The sequence below is a fragment of the Gadus macrocephalus genome, chromosome 23, assembly GCF_031168955.1.
Source record: "Gadus macrocephalus chromosome 23, ASM3116895v1".
NCBI classification, from domain to species: Eukaryota; Metazoa; Chordata; class Actinopteri; order Gadiformes; family Gadidae; genus Gadus; species Gadus macrocephalus.
This window is the reverse complement of record NC_082404.1, coordinates 8,371,422-8,386,377: the sequence shown is the minus strand read 5'-3', so window position 1 is coordinate 8,386,377 and position 14,956 is coordinate 8,371,422. Positions and strand designations below refer to the sequence as shown.

Genomic DNA, 14,956 nt, shown 5'->3' with positions numbered 1-14,956 from the left:
GCGTTTATCTGTGTGAGTCGAATGGAAAACTTGTGTTATCTTGATCTGTAGGAGCAGTAGATATGGAAGCCAGACGACGGTTCCCGTACCGCTAGAGATGTGATATGCCCGGCATTCCCGAGCTACACCGTTAAACTACTATTCCAGTATCCAACATTACCGTAAACACCGTTAATCGCGGTTGTACCATCGATTATCATTAACTACAGTTCTGTGGGTGAAGACCATGCATGATATCTGGTCATATATGTAACATCTTAGCTGAAAGGTACCGGGTTCGATCCCCAACGTCCTCAGTCTACCTATAGTCATCCTTGAACACAATGAGCCCCGACTCTGACCCACTCCTTGACGACATGTAATAAATGCTAAATAAGTGGGCCGGGGGTTGGGTTGCTGCCAGAAGTGTGCCGTGGGGTCGTGACCCTCTGACCTTGTGTGACCTTCTGACCCCCCGCGACCCCTCTCTGTTGGTCCCAGTGGCACCGCACCGCCACCACCCAGGAGACGGACGGCTTCCAGGTGAAGCGGCCGGGGGACGTGAGCGTCCGCTGCACCCTGCTGCTCATGCTGGACTACCAGGTGAGGGCGCCAGAGAGGCACCCAGAGCCAGGCAGACTCGGTGCCTGGCCCACACACACACACACACACACAACCTCACATACCACCTCGCACACACTCTCACACACACACAAAGACGCACACGCGGCCTCACATACCACCAAAACCTTGCACACACTCTCAAACAAACACACACACACACACACACACATACAAACACAAACACACACACATACAAACACACACAACCTTACATACCACCGAAACCTCGCACACACCCTCACCCACGCGCACCAACGGGTGCGCGTGGGTGAGGGTGTGTGCGAGGTTTCGGTGGTGAGGTTGTGTGCGCGTGTGTGTGGTGTGTGTGCTTTTGAAAGAGACGACCAAGCGCCTTTAACACAAGAAATGAACCCCCCCATCCACAACAACAGAACCCCATAGAACATAGCATACACATACACCTAAACCCACCGAGGAACCATTGCAGTCGTTGATGGATCTCCCCACCTGTCCGCAGCCCCCCCAGTTCAAGCTGGACCCCCGGCTGGCCCGGCTGCTGGGCATCCACACCCAGACGCGCTCCTGCATCATCCAGGCACTGTGGCAGTACGTCAAGACCAACAAGCTGCAGGACTCCCACGACAAGGAGTACATCAACTGTGACAAGTACTTCCAGCAGGTACACCCTGCTGCTCTCTTTAAGCGTGTTTAACTCTTGGGTTTATTCTGCGGCAATTGACTGCGAGAGACACAGTGACCAGAGGGAGACACCAGATGTGTCTGTTGGGTGTGTCTCCGCCTTGCATGTTATTTAACTACAATAAACATATCAACAGTACAGTACAGAGACAGGTCCTTAAGGAGCAGGTAGGGGTTAGACAGTGCAGAGACAGGTCATTAAGGAGCAGGGTGGGGTTAGACAGTGCAGAGACAGGTCGTTAAGGAGCAGGTCGGGGTCTAACAGACGTCCTCCTCCTGCTCCAGATCTTCGACTGTCCGCGTCTCAAGTTCTCAGAGATCCCCCAGCGGCTCACCAACCTGCTGCTGCCCCCGGACCCCATCGTCATCAACCACGTCATCAGGTAACCATGGCAACGCACCCTGTGTTACACCTGGACGGGACATTCAGGTGGTGCAGCAAAAAGTACAGGCCTGTGATAGATATGACAAAAAGAAAAATATACATACGAGTAAGATCCAATTTTTTTATAAATATTGAAAATATATGATTTCAGACAATATGAGTATCAGTGCAAAAAACGGTTGAAAGACGGTTAAGATAAATATTATTTACACTCTAGGCTACATTATTGAAACCATACATCGTTGACTGTTATTCTACTTCATTTAAGAATGCTAGATTCTGATTGGCTGGGAGGGGTGCATTAATCCGGCATATTGCCCGCTGACTTGTCGGTTCTACTTGCTGCTGACTGAGCACAGTAGATCAATACGCCGCTTGTATCGTTTTCTATCACATACATTTCAAACATGAGGTCCATTGTAAAAATAAACCTTGTTTAAAAAAAGTTTCTAAAATGTGTCTGAAATCTATCAGAGGGTCAGTCGATACATCGTTTTGCAAGCGAGATACAATGTAACAACTACGTTATTAAACTAGTGATCAGTTGCAGCCTTGTGTGGTTGCTATAGAAACGAGTTACCTACAGCTGAGCTAACGTTATTCACCGTAGTTCTAAAGGGAACTACTTTTCGAGGGAGATGAACTTAAAGAGTATACATTTAATGAGCATGCAATACGAATAAGAAAAATGCTAATTATTAAAGTATTTGAATTGTTTTATTATGTTGGCCGGCGAGAAGTAGAATAAACAGAATAATCACCTCAAGGCAGGGCAATAAACAGTTTGATATGCCCGCCTCGCGGAAGGTTACCGCCCTCGACTTCGTCTCGGGCAGTAAGCCGTCCACGAGCCGGGCATATCAAACTGTTTATTGCCCTGCCTCTCGTTGATTATTCCTTACTTGTACCTGTGCCAGTAGTAAATGCTTGAGATAGTGCTGGATATGCTACTATTGAATCACTATTTGCATTCCCATGGCAACGCATCAAGTCATCCCACTCACACTCTTTGGTGGGATGTTGATTATTCAAGGCAGTAGTGTGTGAACAGTGCTTTTAAGAGAGCAGTGTTAAGCAGTTCTCCTTCAGCACGTCCACAATGTGTGTCCAGCCCTCAAAGGGGTGGGTCAGCTCAGGCTGTGTTGATTGGTTAGGTTTCTAAAGCCCCGCCCCCTCCCTCTCCAGCGTGGATCCCAACGACCAGAAGAAGACGGCGTGCTACGACATCGACGTGGAGGTGGAGGATCCCCTGAAGAGCCAGATGAGCAGCTTCCTGCTCTCCACGGCCAATCAGCAGGAGATCGCCTCCCTGGACAACAAGGTCAGAGACACGCCCCTGTGCCACCATATTGTGGTCTTACACTGAGTAAGATAGTGACATGCCCTTTACCCATTATCAGCCATTGTTTTTGCTGAACCATTCTGTTCACCGCGCGGTTGTCTGTGTAAACGCTTGGTTAAAAAGGAAGTTCATCTTCAGTTCAGGGTGTTTACCGCCTCACTGGCATGACTGATCAGATATAAGAGGGATTGTGTTTGCTAGAGTCTGTGAGGGTGTGTGTGAGCTGATTCAGTCCTTGGGGCTCCATTAGATGATCTGACCTTGATGTCCTGCTGTGTGTTCAGATCCATGAGACCATCGAGTCCATCAACCAGCTGAAGATCCAGAGAGACTTCATGCTGAGCTTCTCCAGAGACCCCAAGGGGTACATCCAGGACTGGCTGCAGTCCCAGAGCAGAGACCTAAAGGTACAGACACACGCACGCACGCACGCACGCACGCACTCACGGAGACACGTTCACCCGTTCACACGCACACCTGCACGCACACTAAAATACACACAACCTTCAAACCACAGTATATACTATCTACAGTATAATATATACCGATACTCACTACACATGTAGCACAGGGTCCACTACTTTTGAAAAATCCATTAGATTAACATTATTGTTAACAATATTAAATAAACAATTGTATTATTTTAATTAATTTATGATTTTAGTTTCCAATCACTTGTTAAACCTGCTGCTGTAGTACCACTATGCAACACTAGGGGCACTAGCGTAACTCTGAGTGTGTTGTGGTGGGCTGCAGCTGATGACTGACGTGGTGGGCAACCCCGAGGAAGAGAGGAGGGCCGAGTTCTACCACGAGCCCTGGTCCCAAGAGGCCGTCAGCCGCTACTTCTACTGCAAGGTAACCTGTCCTGGCGGAGGAGAGGGGAGGAGCCTGCCAATCAGCGCTCCCAGTGCAACGGATGTTGAGTTATTATATATGAGATGGGTTGGGTTAATGTGTTAGCCCCACCCACTTTCTATGACTGCTACCCAAGTATGGTTACCAGACTTTACAGTTACTATGATTGGGGGCGAGTAGACCTCTTATCAGCCTAGATAGGTTGTTTATGGGTGCTGCCATAACACATTTGAACGAGGTTAGGGAAGGTGTAGTGGCTACTGTTTTGGCCAAGCTTCCCCAGGTTAAAGAGGAAAAGTTGAGAGTGATATAACATCTACATGCGGTCATTAGCAGACACTTTGATCCAAAGCCACGCACTTGTGAGGCTGACAGTCTATGCATACAAACTAAACTATAAGAAGCAAAGAATGTTATAGTTTAACTCTACAGCAGAAGGAGATGTTATAGTTTAACTGTAGCAGCAGAGAGATGTTATAGTTTAACTCTACAGCAGTAGAGATGTTATATAGGTTAACTTTAGCAGTAGATAGATGTTATAGTTGAACTGTTCAGCCGTAAACATGTTATAGTTTAACTGTACAGCAGTACACATGTTATAGTTTAACTGTACAGTAGTAAAGAGATGTTATAGTTTAACTGTACAGCAGTAGAGATTTTATAGTTTAACTGTACAGCAGTAGACATGTTATAGTTTAACTGTAGAAGTATAGAGATGTTATAGTTTAACTGTACAGCAGTTGAGATGTTATTATTTAACTGTACAGCAGTAGACATGTTATAGTTTAGCTGTACAGTAGTATAGAGATGTTATAGTTGAACTTTACAGCAGTAGAGATGTTATAGTTAAACTGTAGTAGTAGAGAGATGTTATAGTTAAACTGTAGTAGTAGAGAGATGTTATAGTTAAACTGTAGTAGTAGAGAGATGTTATAGTTAAACTGTAGTAGTAGAGAGATGTTATAGTTAAACTGTAGTAGTAGAGAGAGGATGTGTTGGGGCTGAAGGATGGTGTTGTGGATTTTCCTCTTCTAGATCCAGCAGAGAAGACAGGAGCTGGAGCAGGCCCTGGCAGTACGCAACACCTAACCGCCCTCACTACCGGGGCCGTGTGTGTGTGTGTGTGTGTGTGTGTGTGTGTGTGTGTGTGTGTGTGTGTGTGTGTGTGTGTGTGTGTGTGTGTGTGTGCGCGTGTGCGTGTGCGGGTGCGTGTGCGCGTGCGTGTGTGGAAGGTGGTTCTCCATATTGTGATGTCATCATCGCGTGACGATCCTCCTCCGCTTTACATCATCGGACATCAACTTCTGATTCGGATCCCGGGAGCACGTTCCACAGAGGCGATAGATGAGATGTGTCTACGGAAAGTCGTCCTCGGTGCGTTGTCATAGCAACACATCGCAGGGAAATGACAGCGTATATGAGTTTTTAAACATATTGAATGATAAGGGGATGGGGTGTGTGCGTGTGTGTGAGTGTTTGTTCTAGTTAGAGGTGAGCTTTTTGGAGTGTGAACTACATGAATTACACCAGCAGAATGAGAAGAAGTTGGGAGATGGAGAAATCCTTTTTTTTTTGTGGTAATCTAAATGGTTTTAAAAAGCAGTTAGGGGATGTTCAGTATCTAGACTGATGTGCTTATTGGCTAATTCAATTGTCAACTCCAAACAGTATTTTCACTATCCAGACCTTTCGACAGCAGCACTGCTGATACACGTCACAATTGCACCCACCGTGCTGTGATATTCAAATTATATGAATTATTGGAAAATTTGGATCATAAATGTTTCTGTAAAACAAAATGGATAGCTGTCGGAAAGTTGAACGAAGCTTGTAAAAACAAAAACAAAAACGGTTTGGCATTATGATAGCAGGACATTTAAGAGTGATAATTAGGTTTTTATGAAGTTACTGACTGCCTATTTATGATGTTATACTTAAAGAATTAAAGATGTCTCAAATGTTTCACCAAAGGTTCAAAATATAAGCAGTATTCGCTGTCTTACACGGAAAATGAAGGAGCTAAAGACCAGAACCGCTAGTACATGCAGTATTTTACAGTACTACTTGGAGTACCGAGTGTTTGTGTGTGTGTGTGACTTTTACTGCATGCGGAAATAATATCGTGTTTTTCTAAACACCTGAGTAGTAGCAGGCACACTTTCTGAAAAATACTGCAGGCGCTGAGTTCTGCTGCTTTGGGACGCAGTTTATAGTTTGTAATACAAAGTCTCACGGACTGTTGAAAAAAAACGGAAGGGAAAGATGAAGACTTTTTTAATAAGAGATGTGAATGTAAATATTTTTTTTTTCTTAAGACAGCTAACTGTACAGTATATGCCTGTTTGTTTGTGTCATTGTTTGGAGGTCTTGGCCTCGTATTGCAGTACGGCGGCTCTAAATACGTAGAAAAGGAACTTTAGCGTTCCACTGTGTGCTGTGGAGCCTAGTCTAACATGAGAAAAGACTGAATACTTTTCAAATGTAACGGGGAAGAACAAGCAACCAAAACACTTTAAATCAAACGCAAGAAACAGCAGCATCTCTGGTGAAACACGGGTTATTACAAGCGGTTTTGAATTGGCTCAAATCAATAATTGTGACTGATGCAATAGCAGAGTTTCACCAGAGGGGCTTCTGTTGAGGAGGTTCGATTTACCTGTTGGGTTGCTCATTAACTTTATTTTGGTCTCCATGGAAACTCACTAGTTTAGCAGTTAATCTGCACCTTTCTCCATTTATTTTATTCATGTTTCACTGTCACCGTTTCTCAGCCAACAGACTCTCTTTGCACTGTGCTGTAGATTTCCGTCATGGGGGGGAACTTTCCACCCGGCATAAACAAGAGTGATGGGATAACTCACGATGACCTATGCATGCTTTGTGTATATTAATGAATACATTTGAAGCAGTACGTGTACATATGTTACGCTGGTTTAGCCGTTTACGTGATGAGAAGTCAATTCATAGCACACTCATGTAAAAAAAAAAATGCCTTCTGGAAAGTTTGCCAAAAATGATAATGCTCTACCAGCAATTTACTGTAGGTGTGATTTTCAGAAGTGTTTTCGTTAATAGAACAGTACTCTAATTATGTTAACTGCACTCACTAGAGAAGCAGAAAGTCGTTTAAAGCATCTTATGTACCTCAGTACTTAGTGTCTGGTAAAAAAAACAAAACATATTTTTTGTAAGGCCGTTTATCATCACTGTCGTCACAACGGCGTCACTGGTCCGCTGGCTCCCTCTTGTGCAGGAATATGGAAACTGCAACTTGCTTCTCATTCAGAAATAATGTGGGGTGGCTGACAGCATCCTACCACCCGTGTGAGAGTCTCCTCTAATAAGGCGTTGATTCAAGTTCAAAGGTCTGTTGCGTTTAGCAGACGTCTGTCACCTGCATGTGTTTTCTAGGTCTCTATCCCTGTTTACACTGTCACACCCGTGGTACACCAACACAAATAATTACTGTGTCGAGATTTTAAATAAACGAAAACGGTTTGCAGATAATGTTACAACAAAAAAAAGGGAAATGTTGACTGTGACCGCCTGGATGTAAATAAAGAAGTGATGCCAAAGTTTGTAAATGCCATACATTCTGAAACGTCTTTTTTTTTTGAAAAAGCTAAAAAGTCTTGTCCTGAAATTGTCCACAACTAGGCTTTGCTCGGAAAGCTAATGAAAGCATGAGGATCTCGTAGACCAACCTCTGCCCCCTATGTACGAGTGAGGTTTTACGTAGGGCGGAAAGTGTGTAGAGTCAGGTCCAGGTCACTATGGAAACCATGCCGTAAACGCTGACACCAGACCGGACCAGACCCCCACATATTGCGATGAAACATTTGGAGGATGTAGACATGTTAAACATCCCAAGGTGACGCTTAACATGCTAAAACAAATCAGTTTTCTTCTTTCAACATAATTTTTCACACACTCATGCTATGCTACCTTAGCGCTCCCATGTTAATGGTGAGAGTACACCCCTTATAAATACACCCTGTGTATAGTAGCTCCTAGCCCCTCTGCCTCTCTCCGGGGGGAGAGGGCTCGTGAAAGGGTCTCATTCAGCTCTGAGCTCCACCTTCCACCGCCTTGAAGGTAGAGGGCAGCGCCTCCCCCCCTCCCTCCCTCCCTCCCTCCCCTGCCTCAGGGGAGGGTGGAGAACTGGCAGGAGCAGGGCAGCAGAGGAGTGACCTCATAAGAGAGCGGGCGGGGGGGTGTAGTTGGTTGGGAACAAACTGTACGAAGATACAGGGCACGGCCATGAAAACATGCAGAAACTAGAGGGAGAGGAACAGTCACCTGTTGGAGATGACTGTTCATCTTCAACAGTCACTCTGTGCGCGTGGCTGACCGTATTACCTTTTTATATCTGTAGGAATGGGGTCTCGAGTGTCGTAGATCTGACCTTTAGGTGATTCCGGTGTCAGATGACATCCAGTGATATTCAAGTTATCTCACCGTCTTCTGCCTTGTGCTCTGGGAATTAAACAATTGACTTAACAAAATGAAGGGGTTTACATGATAGTTAATAATTCAAAGGCCTTAACCAGATTAGGATCGGTTTTATCAACCTCCATGTAAAAGGTACTGAATGTCTCGTGTAGACTGATAGGATCTGATGGAAGTGACAGACAGAAGGAATGAAGGGGACGTTTGTGAACACGGACATAATGTCAAATGGTCTTTAATACTTTAGGAGCAGAAACACTGAACCAGAACACGGACATCCTGCTGAGCTTACAGTTGGTTCTTTAATAGGGAGTATGGCTCAATTTGTTTCTGTCCATGGTCCTCAACCGTAGAAAAAATAACATTATGTGACATTATGTGCTGTTTATTATTAACAGCACATACTTCAATAGCCAGTCTGTCTCCCTGAAGGAGCCGGCGGCCATATGAGCAGCCAGCTAGCCGTCCCAGGCCTGGACAGGAAGGGACATCGTGAAGATCTGGACAACATTGCGATAGCGACGGTGGGGGAGTACCACCCCTCCACCATATTGCCCACGTTTCCTGAGAGCAAGGCACCAAAGTGACCGTAGGAAAGCAGTTTCATTGTTATGTTCTCTCTCCTCGGCAGTGTTCAACGGCGTCCAACCCCCCCCAGCATGCGGGGGGGAGAGGCGTGTCTAGGTGCTGTTGGCCTGCTCCTGCTCGAACAACGCCATGGAGAGGTGCGAGCGCGACGCCAGCCCCTCCAGGTTGCTGAGCACGCAGCGGTGGTAGATGTCCTCGCTGAAGCGCGGGTTGCACGCTCGCCGCACGTACTTCTGCACCAGCGCCGGCTCCACGGCGCGGAACACGTGCAGGCCCGAGTAGCGCACGAAGATGTCGTACACGTCCATGCTCTCCAGCAGCTCCTCGTTGTCCAGGATGTCGGCGGCCATCTTGGTGCGGGCGGTCATGTAGTCTGCGTTGTAGAAGCACGCCTCGTCGAACACCTGCCGGTCGAAGTGTCCGTCGCGCAGCGGGTCGAAGGCGAAGGCCGACGAGGACTGCGGCTGCTCGCGCGACGCCACCGAAGGGCTGAACTCCTGGAAGTGGACGGGGAAGAACACCTGCCAGCTGCTGATGGCGTTCATGCGGCAGCGGTTGAGGAAGTCGCCGTTGATCTCGGTCCAGGGGCCCGCCAGGAAGAACAGCGTGTCCACGGGGTGCTTCTTGGAGATGATGTCCATGAGCTTGACCTGCGACGGCACCTCCGTCTTCACGCTGATCCACGGGATCTTCACGTCGCCGTAGCGCTTCTCCACCTCGCTGATCATGGCCTTGAGGCCGGCGAACACGTCCGTCTGGCTGACGCGCTGCGCGTCGAACGGGTCGTAGATGAACAGGAAGGTGAGCAGCACGTTGTCGCGCGTGTCCAGCGTGTTTGTGACGTACGTGTCCAGGAAGTTGCCCACGTAGTCCTGCTCCGGCGCCGTGACGGGCAGGATGACCTGCACGCGCGTGGCCTCCGTCACGTAGGGCATGGGGATGATCTCGATGGAGCTGAGGGGCCTCAGCAGGTTGACCCGGCGGCCCAGCACCTGGCTGTGGCCCTTCTGGGTGTAGGCCTCCAGCACCAGGTCCAGCACGTACTCCATGCCCCGCGTGGGGTCGAAGCGCCGGTAGCCGTTGAGCAGGCGGCGCTTGCGGAAGCGCAGCTGGGGCTGGTAGCGGGCGTTGAGGCGCTCCACCGCCATCTCCAGCACGGCGCTGACGTCGGCCCGGTCGGCGCCCCGCAGCTCGCACTTGGGGGCGCTCTCCAGGCACGAGTACACGTGGTCCTCGGTGAAGTACTCCCAGTTGATGACCTCGAAGCGCGTCTTGGGCTTGAAGGGCGCGGTGATGCCGATGGGCCACGTGGTTCCCGCCTTCCCCTCCGGAGTCAGGTGGCTCAGGTTGTTGATCTGCATCTGTTAGTGAACCGTCAATAGAAATGAATACATGTGGAAGGAACGAGTGGAACTCTACTGTCCTGTCCTTGTGGGAGGATTCCACGACAGTAAAATACAATAATTTAATGCTCGTCACTCATTTGATCCCAAGTATTTGTCTAAGATGTATGCTTGATCTTTCTGACCTAAAGCTAAAATTGTAGCCACTCGACCTTTATATTACACTATAACAGCAGATTTATGTAGAGTTCTGGTAACAGAGGGCGAGGAATTCAGGGCGTGATATGAGGTAGTGGAAAGGCACACATCCCGTGCAGAATGAACACTCCTTCCCGGCTCAGCTCTGGGTGACATGTCTAAACATTAGACCCGCTAGGCATGTCTGCTGGGATCCACTCCAGCCACGACGGAGGAGTTCAGATGATGTGACATAATGTCTGGCTGACTGCCTGACTGACTGACTGTCTGCCTGTCTGTCTGTCTGTCTGTCTGTCTGTCTGTCTGTCTGTCTGTCTGTCTGTCTGTCTGTCTGTCTGTCTGTCTGTGCGTACTGCGTAGGTATTTAAACAGGTATAACTCAATTAACGGAAGATGTCAGTAATTTGGAGTACCTTCATTTAGGCTGTTTTCATTCAATGATGACAATGATATATATAAGATATATAATAATAGTTCCTTGAATTGCTGTTTAATTTCATCATGTCTGTTAGACTGTGTACCCCACAGTCTATGGTCCCTACACAGACAATAGGCTAGGTTAGTATCCGGGGCTGGGTTAGTACGGTCTAGGCTAGGTCACTAAGCGTTAGACTCGGATAGTAAAGGGAAGGGTAAGCTAGTGTGGTCTAGGCTACGCTAGGCTAGTCAGGGATAGGCCAGGTTAGTGAGGTCTTGGCTATCCTAGGCTAGGCTAGTCAGAGCAAGGCTATAAGCTAGGCTAGTTAAGGCTAGGCTAGCCAGAAAGAGTCAGCTTATCTTATTTGAACACCCTTTCACTCTTTATAACACACACACATTACCACAACCTGCCTGAGGGATCAATAAAGTCTTATCTTATCTCAACAGCAATAAAGGACAAATACACTTAACCTAATCTGATTAGGGGAGGAAGTTCACTGGCTGGGGGGCTTGACTCCCAGGCCAGGGCCCGATACCCCAACCCTACCTGCTCCATAATGACCTCGCTGTAGTCTAACCCTGACCTGCTCCTTAATGACCCGTCTCTGTACTGTCTAACCCCTACCTGCCCCTGAATGACCCGTCTCTGTACTGTCTAACCCCTACCTGCCCCTGAATGACCCGTCTCTGTACTGTCTAACCCCTACCTGCTCCGTAATGACCCGTCTCTGTACTCACAGTGATAAAAGCGACTGCTACATAACGTTGACTCCCAGAGTCAGTGTGACCATAGAGCCAGTGCTGCTGCCCACCTGAAGCTGCTCTATCTGCTGGTAGGTCCACTCCAGCTCCATCTGGCTGAAGCGCTTGTGGAGGCGGTACATGAGGCTGGGCTCTGACACCGGGTGGACCGCCAGGGCGTTTCGGAACTGGGGGCTGTCCTCTCGCTCCGGGTCGGCGTTCTTACCCAGCTCAAAGTACTGGTAGCGCATCTCCTGGAGGGGGGGGGGGGGGGGGGACACAGGGGAGCGATGGAGGTCAGCCTTGACGGCTCTGCAGCCCAGCCAGCCACAAGCGTAGCAACAGAGCTAATCTGCTGTTTTCACTGCTGTACTAACCATGTAAGGACAAGTAAAGCTCTGATTGTTTTTTCACTATTGTGGCGTTTTCTGTTTTATACAGCAAGATAGATCATGTGTGTGTTTGTGTTCAGGTGTGTGTGTTTTCAGATGTCTGTGTGTGTGTGTATGTGTATATTTGTGTATGTGCAATGGCCTGTGTGTGTGTGTAGGTTTAAATGTATGTGTGTTTGTGTGAGTTAAGGTTTGCATGCGTGTTTGTGCTCTACCTGGTACACCTCCAGGCAGGTGAGGCCCAGGTAGTCGATGATGCACCTCCCCAGCCACTCGTCCGGTCGGACGCTCAGGATGTCGTTGCGGCAGGTGTCCAGGTGCGGCTGCAGCTTGCCCAGCAGGCTTTGCGACAGCAGGTACCCGTAGCCGCCGTGGCAGTAGCGCGCCTTCTCCTCGCCGCCGATGAACTCCTCGGCGCGGCCCAGGTAGAGGTCCCGCCCCGAGCTCAGGTGGCCCACCAGCTGGGCCAGGCGGTCGGCCTGCAGGTAGGTGTCGTCCTGGGCCAGCAGGAACCAGTCGTACTCGTTGCCGTGGTGACGGTGAAGGTGGCGCACCGTCTCGTACATCAGCCAAACGGGCCGGTCGTCGCCGTGCGCGACGACGGTCATGCCGTGCGGCAGCTTGGCGCTCCGCAGGCCGGTGAAGAAGAAGGTGCGATGGAAGCGGTGCGCCACGGTGCGGTTCACCGCCACCGCCAGCGTGTTGAGGGTGGCGCGCGACGTCAGCACCCCCACCAGGAGGTGCTCCCTGATGCCCAGCTCTGAGTGGATGTAGCGGGTCCTGGGGGGGGGTCGAGAGAGGGGAAGGGAGAGGTTAATGAGGGAGAGAGGGACAGACAGAGAGTGTAGGTTAAAAGAGAGAGGGAGAGAGGAAAGAGAGACAAGGATAAAGATAGAGTGACAGAGATAATATAAAAGAAAAGGTAACCTTCTTAATATTGCTCTGTTGTCAGAAAGCAGGGTGGCTGGGCTATTAGGGAAAGTGACGTGAATAATTTGTGTACACGGTTTTAAAACCATTTAACAAGGAGGATCTTTAAATCCTTGCATTAAACAGTCTGCTCCGGCCAGTAAGCTACTTAAAGGCACCCCCAGACTCAGCAGGAGGTGAAGGACATCTTGTGCATTCAGAAACTCAGCAATGTTCCAAAAACTTCCAATAACCCTACCGTTTTTACACCTTTTTTTTTATAAAACGTTATGAATAACGTTTTATATTGGTTCCTTTATGCTACATTTAGCAAGGGGTTAGCCAGGATATGTGATGATGGTGCTAAATGATTAACAAATATTTGTGATTGCAACTAATTGTCATGTAGGATACTGTATTTTATAGGGACCACACAATATTCACAATGATTCTGGTAACACAAGAAACAGTGTGTCACAAAAGTACACAAAGTAATAATTCCTCCATACTTCAGTTGTGTAATAAGTTACCGTATGAAGCAGAATTCTCGATCCTTTGCTTTTGAACGAATTCTACCTCTAACAGCTAAAGCGTTTACAGTAAGTATTTTGAGCTCACCGTAGGACTTTCTTGTGCGGTTTGTTGGGGTCCTTATGGTAGGGCACTATCCGGGGCGTGAAGTCCTCATTCCCGGCGCCGTCCCGAGAGTCGGCCCGATCTCCTCTGTGTCCTCCGACGAAAAGTCCCACGTTACCAAGCTCTTCCCCACAGGAGTCATCCGCGTCTCCCTGGGTCCAGGAGACCATGAGCAGACTCAGGCTACACCCCAATGACAGCCCGAGGATGAGGGGTAGAGCGGGCCGGAACACGGCCAGGAGGGACGATAGTCTCATACCGACGGGCTAATGAGGAGCTTTTCCACTGGCTAGGTGTGATCAGAGATCCCCTCACACACACCCTGCAGTAACTACTACCTCTATTCACGCTTCGTACACGGAGACATTCCTAACATCATTAACCTATACTATAAAACACAAATATGGTTGTTATATCGTCGTTAATGGTTTGTCAGTATGATTAGTGAGACGGAACAGAAGCAGTGGTTGATACTGTCACGTCAATACAACGTTTGATCATTATTACAACGCATTTCACTTTAAAATTGCTTCACAATGGTCTATGTGACACATTGAATGATGCGCTGTCCCGATTTGATACGTGTCTACGTCGTAACTACAACGTTACAACGGAATAGAAACGGGAATTCGTGTAATGCAGTGTTGGCTAACAACTCGTAAAATGTTTTTTATTCTCATTGTGCTACGAAGCGCCACCTACGCTACTAGGATAGCTTGTTAGCTATACACTGCTACTGTATTCAGATATACTTTAACAGTCAGCTAGCCTGGGCTAAAAGTTTACATCTGTGTGTACACACTGCCATGGCTCGTCTCGGAACGATGTGTATCTTCGTAAAGGACCTTGTAAAAACACGTATAATCCACAAGGTGAAGTACTGCTGAGGGAGTTGTGCTGGCGACCTCACATCGTTATCCGTCTTCTCCGGTGTCTTTAGGGAACCTCAGCAGCACGCAAAATCAAATGAGTCTCTGTGAGTTGTGTTTCAGGTCCTCCATTTTATCCGCTTCGTAACGTCCTTAAAACCGACATCACCTCCGCAACGTTTTAATAAAGGAGACGTGTTGCCTTTCCTTTCCCCGCTAGGTTGTCTGTGCGTGTGCGTGCGTGTGTGCGTGTGCGTGTGTGCGTGTGTGTGTGTGTGTGTGTGTGTGTGTGTGTTTATATGTGTGTTTGAGTCTACTGGAAATCCACCGTCAGACACGTCACCAGACCTCACACCGGGGGGCTCTGTCTAGCATTATAAATAAACCTCTATTAATCGACCGACGAATGAAGTGGGTGCCCAATAAGAGGCGGTTAAACAGTGTACAAAAATGGCAACGTAGCAGATTTTTCACAAGTTATTTCTGAACCCAATTCAGCATCAATAAAGTGTATCAATCTAAACCTCCAAATTATATTATGCTTTCATCTGAAATGTATTAAT

The 14,956-nt window shown here is 48.1% G+C and overlaps 2 protein-coding genes across 6 annotated transcripts in view; one reads left to right on the top strand and one right to left on the bottom strand.

Annotated features, from left to right (window-relative positions):
* smarcd3b (SWI/SNF related, matrix associated, actin dependent regulator of chromatin, subfamily d, member 3b) overlaps nt 1–7,437 on the top strand; it is a 32,373-nt gene extending 24,936 nt beyond the window's left edge. For all 5 annotated transcript variants that reach the window (XM_060044726.1, XM_060044728.1, XM_060044725.1 and 2 more), the window contains 7 exons: nt 481–582; nt 1,082–1,243; nt 1,549–1,646; nt 2,834–2,969; nt 3,275–3,397; nt 3,747–3,848; nt 4,884–7,437. In XM_060044726.1, the coding sequence (XP_059900709.1) occupies nt 481–582; nt 1,082–1,243; nt 1,549–1,646; nt 2,834–2,969; nt 3,275–3,397; nt 3,747–3,848; nt 4,884–4,937 (777 nt within the window). In that variant the 3' untranslated portion in view covers nt 4,938–7,437. The remainder of the gene's footprint in view (nt 1–480; nt 583–1,081; nt 1,244–1,548; nt 1,647–2,833; nt 2,970–3,274; nt 3,398–3,746; nt 3,849–4,883) is intronic.
* Nucleotides 7,438–8,516: 1,079 nt separating this feature from the next.
* Nucleotides 8,517–14,739, bottom strand: chpf2 (chondroitin polymerizing factor 2). Its single transcript, XM_060044722.1, has 4 exons — nt 13,507–14,739; nt 12,195–12,759; nt 11,659–11,841; nt 8,517–10,246 (listed from the first exon to the last, which is right to left on the bottom strand). Exons 1-4 carry the CDS (start codon nt 13,779–13,781, stop codon nt 8,978–8,980), a joined length of 2,292 nt encoding a protein of 763 aa, XP_059900705.1. The 5' UTR covers nt 13,782–14,739; the 3' UTR covers nt 8,517–8,977.
* Nucleotides 14,740–14,956: the final 217 nt, after the last annotated feature.